The sequence below is a fragment of the Ostrea edulis genome, chromosome 5 (assembly GCF_947568905.1).
Source record: "Ostrea edulis chromosome 5, xbOstEdul1.1, whole genome shotgun sequence".
Taxonomy (NCBI): domain Eukaryota; kingdom Metazoa; phylum Mollusca; class Bivalvia; order Ostreida; family Ostreidae; genus Ostrea; species Ostrea edulis.
Genome location: NC_079168.1, coordinates 89,803,919 through 89,819,688, shown reverse-complemented (window position 1 = coordinate 89,819,688; position 15,770 = coordinate 89,803,919). Strand labels below are relative to the sequence as shown.

Sequence of the window (15,770 nt, the reverse complement as noted above, 5' to 3'; positions counted from 1 at the left end):
TTCTTCTCAAGAACCACTGGGCCAGAAGAGCTGAAATTCACATGAAAGCTTCCTGACATAGTGCAGATTCAAGTTTGTTAAACTCATGACCCCTGGGGTTAGGATGGGGCCACAATAGGGGATCTAAGTTTTACATAGCTAATAAATAGGGAAAAAAATATTTAAAATTTTTCTTCTCAAGAACCATTGGGTTTAAGAAGTTTACATTTGCACGAAAGCTTCCTGACATCAGATTCAAGTTTGTAAAAATCATGGTTCCCAGGGGTAAGATGGGGCCAAAGTAGGGGGTCAAAATTTTACATACAAATGTATAGGGAAAATCAATAAAAATCTTCTGAAAAATCACTGGGCCTGAAATGTTTGTTTACATGAAAGCTTCCTGACATAGTGCAGATTCAAGTTTGTAAAAATCATGGTCCATGGAAGTAGGTTGGGGCCACAATAGGGATCAAAGTTTTACATACAAATATATAGGAAAAATCTTTAGATATGAGCCATGGGCCTCTTCAGGTATTTCTACATCAAAGTAGTCAGACACCAACATTTTGAATTTCTCTATTCCAAAATTGATTCCTCGTCAGGGATATGACTAAGTTGTGAATTTTTGCATTTTCCTTAAAAACTCAACACATGCATCGATTAAAACTGGATGTATTTATAGCAATAATGAATAAAGATTATTATTATATAGCTAATAAATAGTCTAATATAAAATCTGCGTATAATCTAGAGAATGTTAGCGTTCAATATCCTGAGAATTTATTGAACGCTAACTTTGCATTGCGTAAATTGTATGCGCCCGAAACATTCCGAGTATGAGCGTTCAATATTGACGTTACCGTAACGACGTAAACAAGCCAAAATGGCAGACGACAGTCCTCCGAATCTGACAGAGCCGGTATTTGATATTTACTTAAGCAAAATGTTTTACTGTACATAAATTATGACGTCCCCATTTACAAAATCAGTTTGCTTCATGTATTAATGACGGGTTAAATATTGAACAGTTAAGAAATGCATGCTGTTATTGCACACTGCCAATATTGATGAATTCTCGTCTATTTTGGAGTAGTTTGAGTGAAAAGGGATATAATTTAACAACTAAATACTTTAGCTATATAATAAAAGGGTTATTGAACTTATATAGGTGAATATTGGCACTCGTTGGCTGTCAAAATGCACTCGCAAGCTCGTGCATTTTTACAACCAACTCGTGCCAATATTCACCAATATAAGTTCAATAACCCTATATTATTATATAGCTAATAAATAGTCTAATATAAAATCTGCGTAAAATCTAGAGAATGTTAGCATTCAATATCCTGAGAATTTATTGAACGCTAACTTTACATTGCGTAAATTGTATGCGCCCGAAACATTCCGAGTATGAGCGTTCAATATTGACGTTACCGTAACGACGTAAACAAGCAAAAATGGCAGACGACGGTCCTCCGAATTTGACAGAGCCGGTATTTGATATTTACTTAAGCATTATGTTTTACTGTACATAAATTATGATGTCCCAATTTACAAAATCAGTTTGCTTCATGCATTAATGACGGGTTAAATATTGAACAGTTAAGAAATGCATGCTGTTATGTCACACTGGCAATATTGATGAATTCTCGTCTATTTTGGAGTAGTTTGGGTGAAAATGAATATAACTTAACAACCAAATACTTTAGCTATATAATAAAAGGGTTATTGAACTTATATAGGTGAATATTGGCACTCGTTGGCTGTCAAAATGCACTCGCAAGCTCGTACATTTTCACAGCCAACTCGTGCCAATATTCACCGATATAAGTTCAATAACCCTATAATATGTCTTTTTTATAATGATCAACATATGTGGCCCATATTCTCTAAATTCAAACAGGCTTTGATAATTCATGATTTCTTGGTCATTTCAAAGAAAATGGTGGGAAATTTATGTGTTTATTGTTATACATGGTGAATTCATAATTAATTACAAAACTTATAATTAGTTATGTTTCACAAAATAATTATCCAAATAATTGTTATGAAAGAATTTGTGAACTTAGTTTTGCCCTGCCAAGGCCCGTCATTAAGTACATGAATCTATAAGTTTTGACACTGATTAAAACTTACACATTTAATGTCATCTTCTCAACTGATGTACAGGTCAATCATTGGCTTTATGTGCTCCATGGAGTGTAAATCACAGTCAAAGATCAAGAGATCTATCTCTAGCAGATTGCTTAACCACCGTTTTTGTTTTGATTTGACACATGCAAGAAAGGTCACTTATACTGCGACTGTGTATTGATTTTGATGTTGAACACGTATACATGTAAGCAAGTCACCTTCATATGACCAACGTTAGTTAAATTATGATTCATAATTTCTCTACAAATTTGTTATATGTGTGGGGTAAAATATGGTTCATGATTATGACTAGTTAAATGTGTGTGATATGTACAGTGTGTAATACTCTTTAACATCTCCCAATTTTAGACAACCCCGTTCTGGATCTTCTGGTCAGCGATACAACACCAGTGGATACACCTCGGATGTACATGTAACTCAAAGCAATCCCAGAACTAGCGGATACATGTCGGATGTCATATCCAGTCGATCCCGGAATTACCAATCAAACAATCCCAATGTTTACAAACTTCCGATGACTAACACAAAAGTGAGCAACAGTCCAATGAACGATATTTCCAAAGTGTCTCAGAGATACAGAGTCAATGAGAATCAATCTCGGAATACACCAAACTCCAGACAGGAAAATTCGCCTTACTCTAGACAGGAAAATTCACCTTACTCCAGGAGACACAACACTGAAAATACATCACAGAAAGATTATGTGTCTGATGTAGAGTCATCTCATCGTCATCGGACCCCTGAATCTCCTCGTAGAAACGATTCCCATGTATCAAACTACAGTCGTCCTCCTCACTCCATGTACTCTGTCACCCCTCCGTCCACAGCTGAAGTTCTTAGGACAGATAACTCGATGACTCACAAACAAAACCGATCATATGTGGGTCAGCAGTACCCCATTGCTCCATCTAACCCTGAGTACGACAAGAGAACAGGCTACAAAACAAGTCAATTAGACACTGTCAACTCACCGTTAAACTCCAGTAACTTGTCTTCCATGGTGTATAATTCTTCACCTTACAAACAGACTACTCCCTCCAGTGTTCATATAGACAAAAACCAGCCGTCCAGTGTGTTTAGTGGAAACTCTCCCAATACCCGGTTATTCAGTCCTCAGCAAGTGGGTGACACTTCTAGACAGTCCACCCAGGAAAATGTTTCATACAGTAGTTCAGGACACCCAGCACACAGACGCACAGAGAACAATCCCCAGCTGTATAACGCAGGCGAATCCCCAGTGAGGGGAAGTAAAGGTAGTACCTCATATAATCAAGGACAATCATATGCTAGAGAAGACAAGGAGCAAACTCACTACTATGACCCTCGGGGACCCCCTGGTCGACAACAGCATGAGCACTCTCCATATGGTGACAGAGGTCGGTCTACCAGCAGGATTGGGCCAGACCAGCAACACTATCAGGGGAGATCACCCAGTACGGCCATTCAGAATTACTCAGCATACAATGGTCATGCTGGAATGCCGTCTAGAACTGACTTCACCAGTGCAAATAGTTCACTGAATACTTCACAGGTTAGAGATGAATATGTATAATTCTGTTAAACTGTTTTCACTATCTTTGTTTAATGAAAATCATGATAACTATATAATTAGCTTATAATGTTGGTTTACACAATCTTCAAATGCTATCTTGCTATGGACTATGTACAGTGATGCTTCTGCTGCCATTGTCACATTATGGGGTGTGTTTGCAGGAGACGTATATGATATTCACCGAGCAGTGCTCCTCTCCTATCACTGTATAGATCTGTATGTCAATCTGACTCTGCTTAATGTGTTGGTTTCTCATTAACTTGCTCTGAGAGAACTATACTGTGTTCTAATAATTACATAACAGTGTGGTCTACGTTTGGTTAACAATCCTTGCTGTAAACTAAAAACAATATTTTCTCATTGGAGACTTGCCTAAAATCAATGATCTTCTGGACAGGATCAGATAATACTTTAATAAAAGGAATTGATTGTTTTGTAAAATTAACAATTCAATTTTTTATTTTTTTTTGGAATTTAATTTTTCTAACATATTGGAATGAAAATACATGTAACATAAAATTTTGCAAAGAAGAAATTTGTAATAACTTTTTTGAAATTATCATATTCCTTAAACAGTTATAATGGAACTTGTAATAAAAGAATGATTCTATTGAAAGTTTTTATGTGTTAAATTGAAACAGCTTGTATTCTTATATTAGATTTCCACTTTTGAATTCTGTTTTGACAATATTCAAAGGTATCATATACTAGCTTTCATTTCAGGAAATGCTAAATGTTTATACAAGCACTTTCCTGGCTCTGTAATGTCTCCATGCTAACACACCTTTGCATGATGTTGTAGTTTCATTCCCCTTGGCTTGGTAATCAGCAATCTCCTTCATACTCATCTCCAAGGAAACCTTATCATCCTCATCTTCAAGCATCTCCACGATCAGGATTCAGCGTCCCTTCACACAGGAGCTTGAATCATTCCACTTTAGATGCTAGTGCCTTGCGGCCAGTCTATCGAAATCCACAAAGGCATGACCTGGTCACAGAAATATAAGTGGCTTTATATTATGCATGTATTGAGTAGAAATCATTTTACATACAAGTATGTGTTTGATAGGCAAGATAATCCTTGCTTGCTCTTTGAAAGAAATATACTGTACATATTTGCATGAAAAGAGTGTGTCATTATTCATTTGAGTCTTTATACATGCTAAATTTCATTTTACAAGCAGTACTGTCATTTTGAAAACCAATTGTATTTGTGATTATGCACCAGTGCAATACCAAGAATTCTCTATGCCTACATTTCTTATTTTATTGTTCAACTTATTAACCTACATTTCTGCTTTCAAGAAAATCTATACACCATTATTTGCCTTATTTGCTGTTCTTAAGGTATCCGATCCTTAAACCCCCCAATTTTTTTTTTCAAGAATACAAAGCTTTGTATCAAATGAAAAATAATTAACATACACAGTGATTTACCCAAAGAATTTAGAAAATTGATAAGATATTTAAGAAATATCTGTTATTAGAGATTAACACCAATCCCTATGAAAAAACACATTTCTGATATATAAAGTCAATTAGAATATAATTTCCAAAGAAAGTTCATGGTGAGCCATGGTCCTTCAAAATATGCAAAGAAAAGTAAAGGTCAGCATTCAAATTATGAAAATCTACAAGGGGAGACAACTCTGACAAAAAAAAATCTAATTCACTCTAAATAGATCTGGGCATCATCTACTCTCTCTCTGCCATCTTTATCTCGCTAAGAATTAGGCATTTTGTTTTCACAAAAGATTTAGTGCTATAGATATTACAGATTGGATACCTTAAATGAAGTAAATCCAGGCAAAAAGTTTGAATATAGATTTGTTGTTTTGTGGACAGTTTTTAAACATTTTCTACAAACATGGTCATTTTCATAATGAATTTCAGATGAAAACATAAAGGTAACTGATGTACTGTATGATGTTCTTGTATAATAAACATAATGAACCTGTTTGAAACACTAATGACACAAAAATTCAAATTAATTGCCTTTCAATATTGAAAAAAGGACAACATAATTGTAATTTGATTTATTACTTTACAGTATGATTTACCCCATCCCTGTAAACAATTTAGCTAATTTTCTTATGTATTATTACCAAGATGGCTATAACAGTGGACATATGAACATATATTCAGCTAGATTATATTTTTGAAAGTCATTTTCAACTTGAGTGAAAATAACCATTTTTGGAGTAAAATGCATAAACTTTAATGAGAAGTGGCAATAAAGTTTAAATCTATATATGCTTCAAGTTTCTGATGAAATATTTACGTATTGTATGTGCTGATTTGATTTACATAATGTATATTTTGACTTTTTCTGTACAACATACACGTGTTTTATCTATTTATATATTTATATGGAAATTGCATGATGTTCCCAACATGTGATATTTTGGTGAATACATAATAAATGATTTTGAATTTGATCTTTGTTTCATTCACCACCTTGGTAGTCAATGGTTATGGTTACTAGAGTTATGTGTGTCATTCTTTGATATAATAAAAGGGACTATATGTAGGATATGGGCCTAGTTCCACCCCCACTCCTTTAAATGACTGTCAATGTTTGGAAGCAAAGTTTACTTTATCTTGAGGAAACTTGAACTACTTTGTGATATGAGTTAAGCTTGTTAATAGAACATGATAAATAAACCAACTTTTCCCCAAGTTTTATATGCATGTAATAAATGGATTGTATTTGTCAATACAACCAGTCATTGGGTCACAAATGCTGTCTGACATGTTTCATACCAATTGTTAGGCCATTCTTTACACACTGATTTTGACTATGGATTACTTCGTTTACCTGATAAAGATAGAGGGCTCATGATGGGTGTGACCGGTCAACATGGAATGCTTACTCCTCCTAGGCACCTGTGGTATATCCAGGGGTCCGTGTTTTCCCAACTCTTAATTTTGTTTTCCTTTTAGGAGTTGTAATAATAATACCATATTTATATAGCACCCTTTTCATACACTATGTAGGCTCAAAGGTGCTTTACAATGCATATATACCTTACAAGGGAATGTTATACACATAATACATAGAAAATAAATAAAACATTAAAAGCTCATATAAAACATGAAAACACAAGATACCATAAATATGCTAGATAAGAATAAACATCAGTTTCAGGGCGTATTAAAATAATAATGAAATACACACACGCACCATATAATGTCTCGGGTATAATACATTCAAACATACAATTCTCCCCCCCCCCCCTTTTTTTTTTTTTTTTAATAAAACATCACAAAATGGTACTCGAAAGTTAAGACACACAGTCTAGTTTTCACAGAATCTAACCTACACGAATGACTGAAATGATAGAAACTAGTCCTGGAAAACTTCATGGAAAAAATGTGTTTTCAGTGACTTCTTGAATGCACACAGTGTTCTACAGTCCCTTACATGTTCTGGAAGGGCATTCCACAGTTTTGGAGCTATTGTTCTGAAACACCGATCTCCGTATGTTACGGTTCGACTTTTTGGAATAACTAAAGTGACTGATTGTTTTATAGACCTAAGATTTCGGGTAGGCTTATATATCTCTAGTAATTGTTTGATATAAGTTGGGCACTCATCATGTAAGGCTTTGTAAGTATAAGTAAGTATCTTATATTGTGTCCTATACTGCACAGGTAACCAGTGTAGTTCTCTTAGTATTGGAGTGATATGGTTGTAACGAGAGGTCCTGGATATGAGACGTGCGGCAGTGTTCTGAATATGTTGGAGCTTGCTCAGGACTTTCTTTTGAACACCAACCAGGAGAGTGTTACAGTAATCTAACCTTGATGTAATTCGGGAGTTCACAAGAGATTTAGTTGCTTCTGTTGTTAAATATTTTCTGATGTGGCCTATTTGCTGCAGCTGTGCATAACAAGATCTGCTTACAGAGTTCACTTGTTTCTCCATATCCATCTTGGAGTCAAACATGACACCAAGATTTCGAACGCAGGTTGAAGGATTAATTTGTGAGTCACCTACTGTCACTGAAATGTTTATAATGAGGTTTGCATTTCGATCAGATGCAAACACAATGACCTCAGTCTTATCCGTGTTGAGTTTCAACATATTGCCATGCATCCAAAACACGATGTCATATAGACAAACCTCAATACGATGTAATGTATCTGCCTGTGTAGCTATGTCCTTAGGTTTAAAAGACAGATAAAGCTGAGAGTCATCAGCGTAAAAATGGTGATCAAGTCCATGATATCTACAGATGGAACCAATTGGTTTTGTGTACATTGTATAGAATTTGGGACCCAGCACTGATCCTTGCGGCACACTGAAATTCATTTTCACTGGCCTTGACTTTGCACCATCTATGCAGACCGTTTGGTGATGGTCACTGAGGTAAGATGATATCCATCCTAGTGATTTGCCTGTTATTCCGAACAGATGTTCAAGTCGGTGCAACAGGGTAGTGTGTTCGATACTGTCAAATGCAGCGGAAAGATCCAGCATCACAAGTATAGTGACATCATTTTGGTCTAAAGATTGTAGTATATCATTCTGTACCTTCAGTAGTACAGATTCCGTGGAATGGAACTGCCTATATGCTGACTGGTGTTCTTCATGAAAGTTATTTAATGTCAAATGGTCTTCAATATGGGAGTTCACTACCTTTTCCAGGACCTTTGAAACAAAAGGCAAATTGGACACAGGTTTATAGTTCTTAAGAGTATTTGGTTCAAGATTTGCTTTTTTCAGAAGAGGTCTTATATGTGCTTTTTTGAATGCTGCTGGTACACTTGCAAATTTAAGCGATAGGTTTATAATGTTTGTCAGAATTGGTAGAAGTTCTTGCAAACAAGATTTTAAAAGCCATGTTGGTATTGGGTCTAGCTCACACGATTTATTAGGTGAATGCTTGATTATTCTCTGTACCTCCTCCTCTGTAACAGAGGTGAACTCCTCCAGGAGAGTCATGGTCGTGTCTACGTCTGCCTCGAGATTGTACGTACATATTTCAGGCGGAGACTTTGAATTTATATTATCTCTTATACACTCTATTTTATTTATGAAAAAGTCACTGAAGTCTTGGGCAAGCTCGCATGATGCTTTGCCAGATGGCAGTACAACCTCACTGGGACCTTCCAACAAATACTTTGTCATTTTAAATAGAGTCTTTGGGTCTTGCTGACCTGATGATAGTTTTTCTGTGTAGTAATTTAGTCTAACCTGTCTGAGCAATTTGTTCACATTACACACTGATTTCTATAAATGTCATGATCGATTGTGAGTCTTGTCCTTTGCCATTTGCGTTCCAATTTACACCTCAGATGTTTTGCCTCATGGAGTTCTTCAGTGTACCAGGAGCAGGTAGGTCTAATTATAATTGTTTTTGTGCGTTGTGCAGCATGCTTTTCAACAAGAAATGAAAGTTCTCTGTTGTATGTAGCAACTAGCTCTTCAATGTCCACAAATTTTAGAGAGTCCTTCAGAACTTTTGACACTTCAATGTCCTTCTGGAAAGACTCCACATTGATGGATCTGAGTTTTCTGTAAGTAACTGTTTTCCTCAAAGGAGCAGGCTTGGAGGCGCATGCTTTGAAGATTACTGCGAAATGATCACGCAACACATTACCAGAACCATCTGATAAACCAGGATCGATCACTTCCACCGTGGAAACAATCTTGTCAGTATCTCTGGTAATGATCACATCCAGTGTATGACCACGGACATGCGTTGGTTCATTCACATGTTGCTGCATGCCGCAAGACTGCAGGATACTATTGAACCTCAGCGTGTCTCTATGTGTTGGAATGTCAAGATGCAGGTTCAAATCTCCCGTTATCATGATGCTCCTATCTGTTGCAGCGAAATCTGCTAAAAACATCGGCCATTCTTGACCCAGGAATACACTAGTGGTTAATCCATTTTTTTTGTGTAGGTGGTGGTCTATACACAACAGCTATACGTATTGAGTAACTATTTATAATTACATTGCAATCTAGCAACTCAAAGGTAGAATAATGGTTGTCTCTACTGGTTGCAGTTACGCATAGATCGATGCCTAACTTGCAGATGATTCCAACTCCCCCGCCACGGGTACCTCCAGACCGAGGAACCTGCTTAATCTTGTAGCCAGTTGGAACAAGCTCATTCATGCATTATGAGATTAATCACTTTGTAATCTTCACCTTTTCATTACGGAATGACAGCGAGTGCTACTATTTGTCGGCACCAGAAGTAAAAAACAGAATTTAAAAGGCTATAATCGTAAAACCTGGTAAACATTTCCAACTATTACAGAAGGAGCCTTATCTTTAAGGTGAAGGTCAAACTTGCATGGTAATAAGTCTAGAATCCAGTCCGACTTGTAAGCACAAAGTGAATAAGTAGGGACTAACTTTAGTCAGACTGGTCTAGAATCATTCAATTTGGGAAAGATATTCCCATTGATTAGAGGGTAAAACCTGTTGTTTTTTCAAGGTCACACTTGTATTGGGTTCTTTTGAAGGCACAAGACATGATAGAAATGTAACGGAGAATGGTATGTGCCTCTGCTGAGGACCGAACACTGGACCTCCGACAGGACAGTGCAGTGCTCTACCAATCTAGCTAAAGGGATAACCCACTAGCCAGAGCTACACGTAGTAGGAAGGCCATTTAACTGATACTACCACATAATCAGTACTAACTGAGGCTATGATACATGTAACATTATCAGTACTAACTGAGGCTATGATACATGTAACATTATCAGTACTAACTGAGGCTATGATACATGTAACATTATCAGTACTAACTGAGGCTATGATACATGTAACATTATCAGTACTAACTGAGGCTATGATACATGTAACATTATCAGTACTAACTGAGGCTATGATACATGTAACATTATCAGTACTAACTGAGGCTATGATACATGTAACATTATCAGTACTAACTGAGGCTATGATATATGTACCCTTACCAAAATATAAGCCCTCTGGCACACAGTTGCTGCAAATTTGCAGCGCATTTGCGGCAAGTTTGCCGCAACTAGTTGCGGCACATTTGCCGCAAGTATACTTTTCGTATGCAAATTTTTCCTCTGGCACACAGTTTGTGGCACAGTTGCGGCACACACTTGCTGCACACTTCTGGCACAGTGTGCGGCATATTTGCCGCAAGTATACTTTTCGTATGCAAATTTTTCCTCTGGCACACAGTTTGCAGCAAACTTGCGGCACACACTTGCTGCACACTCCTGGCACACAGTGTGCGGCATATTTGCCGCGAGTATACTTTTCGTATGCAAATTTTTCCTCTGGCACACAGTTTGCGGCAAACTTGCGGCACACTCTTGCTGCACACTTCTGGCACACAGTTTGCGGCAAACTTGCGGCACTGTCTGCTCGAAATTAAGGGATCCTATATAAACTGTCATATTACAAAACAAAAACACAATAATAATTCAATTAATATAATTTCAAGAACAATGACATATCAAGTAATTAACATATTCAAAAATACTAATTAAAAAAAAAGAGATTCAAAAACAGAAATGACCAGGTTCTTGTAAAATATGTTATCTATCATAGGAACAACAGTAGAAACATACTGGAAAAATGACAAATTAAAGGTAGAAATTTTCAACAAAAAAAGAAAAAAGAAAAGAGAAGCATTTTTAAAATGTTACATGTGTATCTTCAATGTTTTTATAACATCTATAATGTACAGGGTTTGGAAAATGTTAAGTAAAAGCTGAGTTGGTTACATAAAGTACCATGCTTAAAAAGGTAAATTTCAAGGTCACAGGGTCAACAAATTTGGTACTAATAGAAAGATCTTCTCAAAAAATGCACACGCTATATATGAAAGCAGCTAGTGCCTTACTGTTTAAAACATGGCTTGTATTTGAATTTTCTAAAAGTAGGTCAAAGGTCAATGTAAAGATCCCCGGTCAAATATTTCGGAACCAATGGAAAGGTTTTGCCACAAGGAATACGCATGCCAGATATGAAAGCTGTACCTTTTATGTTATAAAAGATATGACCAAGGTAAATGTTTTTTGAACATTTCCAAAAATGTGGTCAAGGTCACGTCATCAAATCTGGTATTGGTAAAAAAGTCTTCTCACAAAAAATGTAGACGCTTGATATATACGGTGGTATATTAAGGACACAGAATTTTTATTTTTTCAAAGATACTAGGCAAAAATTATCTCGTGTGCACGACATAATATCTCGTGCGCACGACTTATTATCTCGTGCGCACGACATAATATCTCGTGCGCACGACATAATATCTCGTGCGCACGACTTATTATCTCGTGCGCACGACTTATTATCTCGTGCGCACGACATAATATCTCGTGCGCACGACTTATTATCTCGTGCGCACGACATAATATCTCGTGCGCACGACTTATTAACTGTTGATTCATGCAAAAATCGGGAAAGGGGGGGGGGGCACTTTACTACTTCTTCAGCATCATATGTATGGCGTTTCCTAATTATAATAACTTTACAGGGGTTCATGTTTTCCAGGGGGATCCAAGGTCATTTTTTAGTTACTTTACTATGTACATTTGATAACTTCGCAAATTCCAGGGGAGGGGGAGGGGGGGGGGGGTCCGGACCCCCGACCCCCCCCCACCCCCTCTAGATCCGCACATGGCCTGAATCAAATTGGATGTTTGTGAATGCTAAGATATTAATGGTAGGTACATCGACAGGGATGTTAGGACAACGAATAATACAAAGAAAAATAAATATTTTTCATTCATAATTTCTAGCGTTTTGGGCAATAAGTTCTTAATTAATCGCTTTTTTCTTTGTAAGATAACAACTAAGATAATCCCCCTCTTCGTAAATTTATGGAAAATACCAAGAAAATTATGTAAATAATGCTAATCTTATGAGTGTTCTGTAGAAGCAATGACGATAGGATGTACCAAGAAGTTTAAAAAAAAAAAAACCGGTTTCGAAAGATGATGACAATTGGGAGCGATGTTTACATAGTGAATGGCGTACATGTAATAATGGAATATTATAATACATCTGTAAAATGTGAAAATAGCTTAAGTTTTCACGTTTTGCATATAGTTTACAATGTATTTTTTAGTTTATATATGTAGACTTTGTAGCATCTCTTTCGAAAAAGCGAAAATGACTCCTGATTTTTTTTTTTTAACTACACACACACTTTGCTGATTTTCATCAATGATTTTCGTATTTCTCGCGAGGACTTCTTTCACAGTTGGATTAATAACCCGTTGATCTTTTTTAACATGTGACATTTTTTTTATTCAAGAAATTGGGCCTATCCCAAGAGACCTCCACCTTCTGGATCCAACAATGATCATTGCATATCTGGAAGTCGTCCGACTGAGGGGAGCTATTCCAATCTAATTGCTAGTACCTTTCTCTCTGTGATTGTCCATTTCATATTTTCGATTTCACCTACATAACCGTTAGACCAGTCAGTTTCGATCTAATTTGGTACATGCAATTTGTCCTCAGTAACTAAACATTAATACTTTCTTTATAACAGTATGCTAGTGCTCTTATGCATTTGCATGCATAGGCGTAGCTTGGGTTCGAATATTACCGAGGCAGGGGGTCTGGGGGGCCATTTTCTTCCATCAGAATGCGACAAATACTATTGAAATCCGGATCATTTGTATTTAAATTAGGGTGGTTAAAAGTACACTCATTTTTGCATGCATTTAAAAAACCGATCATTAGACAGACACAAATAATCCCTGGTGCCGTAATCTTCTGGTGACGTGTACATTATAACTGGACGTCCATGGAGTACGTGCTCGTTTCTTGACCTTCGAATCGGATGCAAATTCCAAAGAAGCTGGATGTCGTTCAATTCCTTCTGATAAAAACACATAAGAATACGAGATAATAAGTCGTGCGAACGAGATAATAAGTCGTGCGCACGAGATAATAAGTTGTGTGCACGAGATATTATGTCGTGCACACGAGATATTATGTCGTGCGCACGAGATATTATGTCGTGCGCACGAGATAATAAGTCGTGCGCACGAGATGTTATGTCGTGCGCACGAGATGTTATGTCGTGCGCACGAGATGTTATGTCGTGCGCACGAGATAATAAGTCGTGCACACGAGATAATAAGTCGTGCGCACGAGATATTATGTCGTGCGCACGAGATAATAAGTCGTGCGCACGAGATATTATGTCGTGCGCACGAGATAATAAGTCGTGCGCACGAGATAATTTTTGCCTAGTATCTTTGAAAAAAAAAAATTTTGTGTCCTAAATATACCACCGTAGATATACAGTACCTTTTAAGATTTGAAAGATATGCCCTATTTTAGAATTTTCTGAAAGTAGGTTAAAGGTCACCAGGTCGAAGATTTGGTACCAATGGAAAGGTATTGCCACAAGTATGAAACCTGTACCTCTTATGTTGTAAAAGATATGACCAGGGTTAATTTCCAAAAACTAAGTCAATGGTCATGTAAAGGTCAACAAATCTGATATCATTGGAAAGTCTTTTCACAATAAATGAGCATGTTTAATATAAAAACAGTACCTCCTACAAATTGGAAAGAAATATGGCTCATATTGAAAATTTCTAAGAGTAGGTCAAAGATTTCAGTGTCTTAAGAAAACATCTTGCCACAAGGACTGCACATACCAAATATGAAAGGTCTACCTCTTATGATTGTGAAAGATATGACCAAGGTTAAAGATTTTTACCACAGACAAACAGACAGGCCATAAATTATGTGCCCCTGAATCTTCAATTCCGGGGGCATAAAAATTAATGCAAATTCTCATTTTCCTTTCTGCATATGTCTAATATATACCTATAGAGTGCATTTGAGAACACGATATATATATATATATATATATATATATATATATATATTGCTGAAGGATCTTTTCAGCTGCCAATGCATTCTATGCATGTTAAAGTGAAAAATGAGTATCATGGGTACACTGTTTCAGTGGATAACAAAAATGAGTATCATGGGTACACTGTTTCAGTGGATAACAAAAATGAGTATCATGGGTACACTGTCTCAGTGGATAACAAAAATGAGTATCATGGGTACACTGTCTCAGTGGATAACAAAAATGAGTATCATGGGTACACTGTCTCAGTGGATAACAAAAATGAGTATCATGGGTACACTGTTTCAGTGGATAACAAAAATGAGTATCATGGGTACGCGCTGTTTCAGTGGATAACAAGACGTGAAACATTGATTACAACAAAGTGGAACTTTATAATGACATAGTTTTTTTTTATTTCCAAAAAGTAGGTCAGTGGTCAACTAATCTGGTATCATTGGAAAGGTCCTCTCACTAAAAATGCATGTTGTATAAACAGTACCTCTTGGGATTTGAAAGATATGGCTTAATCATACTCGAATATTCTGTGAGTAGGTCAAAGCTAAGGTTAACAGGTCAAAGATTTTGGTGTCAATGGGAAGGTCTTGCCACAAGGAATACACATACCCAATATGAAAGCTTTTACCTCTCATGGTGTAAAAGATATGACCAAGGTTAACATTTTTTGCTTCATGCAGACAGACCAAACACTATATGCCCCCAAATCTTTGAAAATAAAATCCTTTGTATTTCAGTCAACTTGCAAGAAATGGTGTGAAACTGGGCATAAATATTACAATACTGTCACACACAGATTAATTATCCCCTTGCAATGCATTGCAAGAGGGTATGATATAAGTAAAAGGCTCATTTATGTGCATGTAACACAAGCTTGTAGACACTCCAAAGGCCACAATTTTTGTACCATTGATTTCATACTTAACATTTACCTCTGCTATCAAGAGAGGAAAAACTCCATTGATTTGGGGTCGAAAGGTCAAGATCACTGGAACTTCGAAGAAAAAGCTTTTGGACACTTTACAGGCCACACTTTTTGCTCCATTGATTTCATAGCTTAATTACTATCAAGAGAGGAAAAACCCTATTTTGGGATCCTAAGGTCAAGGTCACTACATGACTTAATTCATAAAAAAAGCTTTTAAACACTCTTAGCAAGAGGATATACCCTAGCCTTGCAGAGCTCTCAATTGTTACATTTTAAAAAATCTAATTAAGATTTCACTTGGATATGAGTTTTG

The 15,770-nt window shown here is 36.5% G+C and overlaps 1 protein-coding gene across 6 annotated transcripts in view; it reads left to right on the top strand.

Moving 5' to 3' along the window:
• Positions 1–6,120, top strand: part of LOC125650600 (band 4.1-like protein 4A) — a 31,197-nt gene extending 25,077 nt beyond the window's left edge. For 5 of the 6 annotated variants that reach the window (XM_048879036.2, XM_048879033.2, XM_048879035.2 and 2 more), the window contains 2 exons: positions 2,479–3,661; positions 4,485–6,120. In XM_048879036.2, the coding sequence (XP_048734993.1) occupies positions 2,479–3,661; positions 4,485–4,688 (1,387 nt within the window). In that variant the 3' untranslated portion in view covers positions 4,689–6,120. Of the gene's footprint in view, positions 1–2,478; positions 3,662–3,843; positions 3,899–4,484 lie in introns of all 6 variants that reach the window. The other variant, XM_056139241.1, reaches the window with a different exon arrangement.
• Positions 6,121–15,770: the final 9,650 nt, after the last annotated feature.